The sequence below is a fragment of the Rhinolophus sinicus genome, chromosome 2, assembly GCF_057876585.1.
Source record: "Rhinolophus sinicus isolate RSI-liver-muscle chromosome 2, RSI-T2T, whole genome shotgun sequence".
Taxonomy (NCBI): Eukaryota; Metazoa; Chordata; class Mammalia; order Chiroptera; family Rhinolophidae; genus Rhinolophus; species Rhinolophus sinicus.
Window position 1 is genome coordinate 20,796,023 of NC_142502.1, and position 8,636 is coordinate 20,804,658.

Below are 8,636 nucleotides of genomic sequence, written 5' to 3' on the forward strand. Positions count from 1 at the left end.
TAAAAGGTACAAGTTTCTATCAGGAACCAGAAAATGGAAACCTTTTTCAATCTTGCTTCCCAATAAAGATGATGAACTAATCACCTCCTTTAGGCTAATTAGGCAAAAGGAAAAAAATCCCATTTATTTTACTTGCTACCTGGTGGCACCTTCCTTATCAGAGAATATACTGGGGGTGCCAAAAAATGTATACAAGTGGACACGTTGGTCAACATTGCTCAAGCAGTAGTTCACCATAATCAGAAGTGTCTGGGCGCTAATGGTAACCACTTTGAGCACCTCTTGTAATTGCAGAAGTCAAATGTGACATGTATTCATCTTTTGTTACAGGTATAGATTGAGTATTACAATTTTAATACAGTTTTCCTTTCTTAAAATGTGTATACATGCTTTTGGCACCCTCTGTATAATAGGTGATCTCTGAATGAAGATGGGAAAATATTCAGATAATGCAAGAAAAAAAACCATTTATTAAAAAATATAGCAATTTCAGCTTCAGTCTTCAGCGTCACCAGTCACATGCCCATCTGGGTAGCAAGAAGATGATAATATCAACACCCCTATAATCTCCCAGAAATTTAGACTTGAAGGAAATATTTCCATTTTATAATATCTGCTGCTTCAGAAATGGAGATAATTAAAATTAAATCAAATTGCTTAAGCTCTCTTCTTTCCTCTAAAATGAAGCATTAGCATCAAAAAAGATTAACTTCTTTATCTAGCTATCAATGTTTTTCAATGGCTAATAAACACCAAGTATTGCAGAAACTAGTAAATGACATTACAGGGGTGGTGTTTGGAAAACTCTCAAATAATTCTCGGTACAATGGTCTCGTCTTCAAACTCAAAATTATATTTAATGATGATTTAGACAGGGAACGGCCATGCTATCTTGGCTCAAAACAGTGGTTTGATCCTTTCAACTGACTCAGCCCCACCAAAAGAGGCAAGCCAGTAAAGAGGGCAGCAAGCACAGAAGTCAGTCACCCAGAGTCACCCTCAATGGACTGGTGACCAGGAGAGTCACGAAGCAGGAAGGCAGACAAGTAGCTGTAAGAAATCTCCATATCTTAAATACTCAAAGGGACTTTGTTGCTTTGATGACAAGTGGTAATTGAGAGTCATATTATTTCTAAAAAGAGGAGCAGCTATAAGACACTTTAGGGTCACAGTACAGTTGACCCTTGAACAACCCAGACATTAGGGGCGCTGATCCCTGCACGATTGAAAATCCACACATAACTTCTGGCTCCCAAGAAAACGTAATTTCAGTTGTCCCTCAGTGTCTGCAGAGGATTGGTTCCAGGACCCCTAAGGATGTCAAAATCCACAGATGCTCAGGTCCCTCATATAAACTGGTGTAGAACAATGTATTATAGAGCCATCCATCTGCATCTGTGGCTTCCCAACCACAGATAGAAAGTACTGTTTTCCTTCCAAAGTTGGTTGAATCCTCAGATGGGAAACCCAGGGATACGTAGGGCCAACTGTGTATTTATAGAAAAAAATCCACATATAAGTGGACTCAAGAGTGAAACCCGTGTTGTTTAAGGGTCAACTGTAAACCCCTCTTTATCTAAAGGTGGCTTATCTGCAGTAAAAGGTATTATACTGAACAAAATACCAGAAAAGTGGGAAGAGAAATACTCAAGCAAAAACAGACATCAAGTGATTCCTGCAGTTGCCTCAAAGCCTGCATCTTCAATCTGCCTTTTACTGTTAGAGACCTAAGTAGCAAAGAGAACATGCTCCAGAGTCAGACCGACCTGAGTTTGCTACCTACAAATTATGCAACCCTTGGGAAATTTACTTAACCACCACCTTGTGCCTCGTCTTCTTCACCTGTGAGTTAGAAAAGCAATGGAATTTAGTCCACAGGGTTGATGGATGATTAAATCAGACTCTGGTTTTTAAGAACAGTGCCTGACACTCAGTAACCACTCAATCAGTATTAGCTATTAGTATTGCCATCATGCCAGGCATTCTAAGTATGGTTATTCTATCAAGAGTGACATCAAAAGATTTCAACAAGAATGGACAGTACGATTAATGCCATGAGCCGCCAACACCAGTCAACTGACTTTGTGACCACTTCTGGGGTCACCTGGGAACAGAAATAAAATGGATTACTCATTCAGCCATGGATACAAAATTTCAAGTAGTGTCTGATAGTCATGCCACATTTTTATATTTACCAAATCAGAAGTTCTTTTATCACACAGCTCCTAATGGAAATTCTAAACTAGGGAAAGCTTAAGGTTTGAAGAGTGTGTTTTGTTTTTGTATGAAAGGTATGTTGTCAAATACATTCATCCCAAATATTTGAAATTAAGAACAGTGTTACTGCTTATGAGAAGCAATAAGGTATAGTAAGTCATCGTAACCATGGAATAGCACATAGCTATATCCTGATGCCTCTGTTTACTGTGTGGTTTTGGGAGGCGGGGCAAGTACTTAAACTCTGAGCCTATTTTCTCTTTTGTAAATAGGATATTATCCACTAAAGAGGACTAGACATAACCCTGCACTCAGTAAGGGCTTTAAAAAGGGTAAAAGATAAACTTCTGTCACATGGAAATTTCAATCATTTTGAAGAATGGATAAATGAGGTATTTCTCATTCATGCTGAAGATGAATAAATATGCTTCTAAGACAAAAATGCAATTATATATTTAAAATAGTTTAGAGATGGGAGGTCCAAAAATGAAGTATAATCTCCACATTTCACAGAGGAGGAAATTGAGCCCCAGAGAAATAAAGAGGCACATCAATCAAACTTGGTTGCCCGCCTTACAGATATTAACAGAAGGGAGTATCTGCCCCAAGAGAACGCCCAGGTTTTGAATCTTTGTGGCATGTGACATTCCCATTTATCAATACGTGAATAATGGTCCCTCTTAAGTTCACATGCTCTCTAAACAATATTCAAGGAGTTATGTTCATTAGCTTGGCAACACTCAACACTGTTTATTTCATGTGCTCACACAATTTTCTTTCACTATAAAAGGTTCCCACACTTAGGGATTCTGTATCCAAACCTCAAGCTGTTTTACAAAAGCTGGCCTGCAGTCCAATCAGACAACAGACGGCTTGATGCATTCCAGTTCCCAAGACTCCATCATTCTGCACAGAAAAGGAACCCAAGACAGGGCAAGCACTTGTAACCAAACATAAACCATATGACACACCAACTTTCATCCACTTTACTGTTTACTGAAGAACAGAAACAAGTAAATTAAGAATAGAACAGAGGAAGGAAAGCACTATGTGTCTTCTCAGGGGATCACTTAGCAGAGACACATCCCTGAGATTTAAACAACTTTCTCACAAGAATGGAAAATCCCAAACAGGGTTACTAGGATTCTAAACGAGAACTACAAAAAACATAGTACAATCTTGTGTTGCTTGGGTTTTGGCCTCTAAGTTCTATTGAAGAGAGCAAGAATGTTTTTAAGTAAAAGAGTCACAGACTTTGTTATCTGAACAGAATCTGCAAATTATACAATAAAACCTATCATCTCACAGGTGAAAGTACTATGATGCTAAATCACTTGCTCCAGAGCACATAATTAGCAGTGATGGAGCTGAAAGACTCCCCCCACCCAAGTCATCTGGCTTCCAACTCACATGCATGCCCTTTTTGAGAACCAAGGTACCATGATTGCAAACTTGCTCTTCTTTTCAATCTGTATGAGCTACAAAATACAATATGCTTGAGTCCTGACTCAGGAAACTTGAGAACTTAACCCTTTTATAGGAATTGTTTTCAATATGGGTATAAACCCTTGTGAACTTGATTTAATCCAAATGAATCATTGGAATAATCTAAAAAACCTACCATCTTCCATCTCTTTTTCTCTTACTGGCTTCCCTAAGTATCACCATTTAAAGAGAAATTCGTGAAAAAATGTTGAAAATAATGGAGAACTTGATATAGTACTAGTTCAATTAATACCAGCAATAATTAAAATTAACTTCATTCTCTATATCCCAACTGTATTTTCTGTAGCAAATCTTTTCACAAAAGGGCCTGAGCAGTGGTACAGAGAATAATTCTTCCTGAGTGAAAACAATGGCAATTTGGTTTACTCAAGTCTGGTCATAATTATAATACTTCTTCTGCTTAAAGCAATGAATTTCTTCTTGAGCCAACGCAATGAATGAAAAGAGAAAATGTTATTCTATTATTTGAGTTCTTTTAAGTTGGGTTCACCCCTTCTACAAAAAGGCGGAAAGGTTTATTCTCAAACCAATACAAACCTTGCATAACTGGCTTGTACTGTAGGTGATTTAAAAGGTAAACTTGAATTGTTTACCTTTATACACACACACAAAGTACATGTAAAACTGGGGAAACCTGAAAAAGAGATGTGTATTGTATTAATATTCGCTGTGATATTATGCTAGAGTTCTGCAAAATATTACCACTGGGAGAAACTGGGTAAATCAGGATCCCCCAGTATTATTTCTTATAACTGCATGTCAATCTACAAATATCTCAATAAAACTTTCCATTAAAAAATTAAACCCTAGAGCCCTGATATACGTAACTTACTCTCAGGTGGTTCAGGAAAAAATTGTGTGTGTGTGTGTGTGTGTGTGTGTGCAGAGAGTGGTGGGTGGAGGGAAAAAGAGAGGAAGGAAAATGACAACATAAATCGCGTAAATACTTACAATAAGTGATTCTGCGTAAGAGTATACAGGTGTTCTTTGTATTATTCTTGCAACTTTTCTGTAGGCTTAAAATTATCTCTAAATAGACTTCAATACACACACACATATTTACACTGATGTGTATCAATGTTGATCTTATGACATTCTCACCGCTATTGAGCACTGTTGCTTTAACCATTGCCAGTTTGATAAAAGTAGTGTCTCACTTGGATTTCCTTTATTCGGACTGGCATGTTCAAGTTAATTGTATAGTTTTCTATTACAATATAAATGTTTTTCTTACTGATTTGTGATTTTCTTTTTTTTTTTCAACAGTTCTATACTAAATATGTTAAGCCTTTGTCATATTTGCTATAAATGTTTTAAATACAGTAACCTTGAAGTACTCTTGATTTCCTTGAGGGAAACTGAATAATTTCATCCTGAGTAATTCTTATAAAGAAAAGTAAGATGATACTCAGGTAGCCACACTCAAGTTTTATTGACATTTTTTGTAACAATTGAAATGTCCTTTAAATGTTATTGCCCCATCACTCAGTATGCATTCAATGTAGATAATGTAATGTCATCCAAATAGAAATGAAAATGAAAAGATATGGTTTTTGCTCAAGCATGCCACACAGATTGAACAAAGTATTTTTCTATTTAGTCTTAAGTCTAAATAGTCTTTAGAAATTTTAAATTATCATCCCATCATAAATATAAACTATGGAAGATACAGGCAGTTAGAAAAATGGTCAGGTTTAAGAAAGCGGTTGTCAGTTTATTTTTAATATATAAACTGATTCTCTTTTAAATCATTATTTCCAGAAATCAGAGTGACGTGTCCAGCTAGGCAGTAAAACTACAAGCTTCTAATATTTCCCATAAGCCAAGAGACAATAGCCTCATTCACCATTCACATTGGAAAAGCACAATGTCATGTAATTTATATAAGCCATAAATGGAACAGTAGCTTCATGCAACTTGAGACCAATTAATGCAAGTCTTGTTAAATCTACAAAATTTCTTAGGATATGAAAAATATGCAATCACTACAACTCCAAAATATATTTATAAAAGTCTATAATTTCAGATCTTGAGTGTCACTATATATAAATACTCTTTCTCCACAAGGAGTAAGCAGAACATGCATTTAAATAGTTTATACACTTGAACCTATTAAAATTAAAATTTAAAAGATAATATAGTTTGTTCCTCATTTTAACATTTTTCAAGAAGACAGCAGAAATATTGACTTTGGAAAGGTTGGTGTTATTTCCATATACTCTAACATATTAATATCAAAAGAATCAGATCATCTCAAACCAGTCCATATGAATTATAAACAGCAAAATGGGAAAAAAAAGTTATAATCTGGCAAGAAATGGAAAAACTTTCAGTCAAATACCTCAATAAAGAAACTCAAATCAGGGTACTAAACTCTATATTTTATGCGATTAAATATTTATACTTTCACTCTATAACGATCTAAGATTTTTCAGTCATGTAGAAATTCAAATAGACTACGTAACTCTATTTCATAATCAGGATATTTTTCCATTACCTGTTGATCATTTTCACATCTTGTATTTCAAAAATTGCTCTCCATGTTTTGTTTTTATGTGTAACGTGCTTTTCCCCCCGTAAGATCTACATTACCTAGGAAAGCTGAAAGTAAGCTAGATAAACATATGCTGTTAAAAATCCTACTATATTTTTCAGGAAAAACTGAAGTTTAAAACAAACTCATATTCATTCAAAATGTGCCGCCTTTATATGAGAACAACTCTTATATGATGCTGTTGGCTGTATCCCAAAATAAATTATTTCAGGCTATACCTGGATGAGTCCACTGGCAGAAATGAAACTGTAAAACTCACACGTGTGGAATTACTTCACATACAGATTTAATAAAAGAAGTGGTTCCTTTCTAATGATACTGCTCCCTGCCAGGACAGAGCTGCACAGTGCTAGGTTTGTGGGCATTACTCTTTTTCCTATTTTAAAATTATGTACTGGGGGTCTGGGAGGCGAAGGAGCAAGAAAGGGAAAGACAGGGCCCGAGGGCTATGTCTTTTCCTAGGTATGGAACTAAAAGAGGAAATTTAAGTGGAAATACATAAGGATCCAGTAATTGAGGGAGGAAGGGTGACTATCAATTTCTAGAAACTCTTGTATATTAGTGGAAAGGAGTAAAATGTCTATCAGGGTGTCTGCCCAAGATTAAATAAAACACCAGAGGTAAAATTACATATTACAAGAAAAAGTAACTTCTGAGTTGGCCACAAAAATAAGCTTGGCCCTTTTGAGAACAATCTTCCTTTTTTTTCCATTTTCGAAGGCCAGGCGGTGCTCAGTGGTGCTTTCGCGGGGTCGCTCTGAGGCACCTCACCACTTAGATGACAATTCCATACAAGCAAAATATATTAGGTTTCCTTAACCTTTTTTTGCCCTATACCTCCCACTTCTAATTCTACACAAGTTCCCTCACAGATCCTATCACATAAATGGCATACTCGTTAATTAACTTTTTAATCTGCAAAGTACAACCAAGAACCTTTTCTGCGAGCTTTTTAAAAACCATTCTAATAACCCAAAGATCCAAGAATAACTTCTACAGGCAAGGGTGACAATGTGTAAAGTCAACATTTTCTCAGCGTACCAGTACCTTCCAAGCCCCCAGGTGCTGATCCAGGAGAGCGCTTTCTTGGCAGGACAAGGCCCCTGGATGGAGGAGCCTTGCCTGTTATTCCTTGTTTAATTTGAATCGAAAACAGGCTTTCCCCATTCTTGAAGCCCTGCCCTTTTTATTATGCTTTACACCGCCCAAATGTGAGGCTTACCTCTCCCTGGAAAAAAAAGCAAGACACACACTCACACGCGCACACACACACACACACACACACACACACACACACACACATGTCACAGCTCCGTCTGGCAATACCAGCTCACTCCTCAGTGCCTCGGGGCGGGGTGGGGGTGGGGGGTGGGCAAACTGAAGACAAACCGGTTTATTTTGTCAATACAGTCGAAGTCCTTACAAAATCATTTAGTTGAGGGGGTGGGGGTGGGGCGGGGGTATACAGGTAAAGGTGTGATGGAATTCAGAGCTGAACGGTGAGACTTACATGTTGGCATTACTGCGCTGAGGTTCCCAGGGGCCGTACGGTCATCCTCCGCGGTCTTTCCCCAGCTCTGCTGCTCGGAGTTCCCCAAAGGAGACCCTTGGCGCCCGGACGGAGCGCAGCTGCCGGACCCTCACTCACGCTCTTTCTGGAGAGTTCATCGGGATTCCCCGCAGCCCCTCGTCGCCCGCGCTAGGGGCGGCGCAAGGTGGAAGTCTGGTGCTGCGGAGTTCAAGTGCCGATCGCTGGGGGAGGGGGCGGGCAGGGCGGCAGGTTCCTCCTTGCTGAGTTGAAGGAAAGTTAAGTCGGGAAGATGGAAACAGCTGATGCTGGGTGCTCTGGGCCGGGCAGGGGTGGGCGAGTGGGTGGAGGGGTCCGACTCGGCAGGTCCTCGCCCCTGCCGGCGTGAGGCAGCACGTGGTCACCCCTTTGTGGGTTTCGTCCCCCCACCCCTTCCCCGCGGGCTCAGGCTGCTCCAGGGGCCGATCCACTCCACCCGCGCTTCCGGCGCCGAGGCTTGGCGGGCGCTGAGGACTCAGGTGCGGCTGCCGCGGCCGCGCGCGGCGTCTGGCCGGGCCCCGGAGGCCCTGGGGCGGCCCCAGGCTTGGCGCTAGGCGGCGGGGGCCGTCCGGCAGGCACAGCTGCTCCACCCAGAATCGCCAGAAAGGGCGAAGTCTTGCTGCCGGGCAGCGAGGAAAGCTACGCGGGGGCCGAGTGGGGATGGGAGATTGGCTCCAGGCCAGGCGCAGCTCCCAGACGCGGGAGGGGACGGGGCCGATCCGGGGGTCACCCGAAAGCCGTGAGCCCTGAATCCAGGAGACCCTCCCTCCAGGCAAGAAATGAGAAGCTCGG

General features: G+C 40.2%; 1 protein-coding gene across 7 annotated transcripts in view; it reads right to left on the reverse strand.

The window, feature by feature from the left end:
* ADGRG6 (adhesion G protein-coupled receptor G6) overlaps window positions 1-8,353 on the reverse strand; it is a 134,250-nt gene extending 125,897 nt beyond the window's left edge. For 3 of the 7 annotated variants that reach the window (XM_019756635.3, XM_019756631.3, XM_019756636.3), the window contains exon 1: window positions 7,788-7,925. In XM_019756635.3, the coding sequence (XP_019612194.3) occupies window positions 7,788-7,789 (2 nt within the window). In that variant the 5' untranslated portion in view covers window positions 7,790-7,925. Of the gene's footprint in view, window positions 1-7,318; window positions 7,461-7,787 lie in introns of those variants that run through there. The other 4 variants (XM_074333641.2, XM_019756632.3, XM_019756637.3 and 1 more) reach the window with 3 other exon arrangements.
* Between the last annotated feature and the right edge of the window lie 283 nt (window positions 8,354-8,636).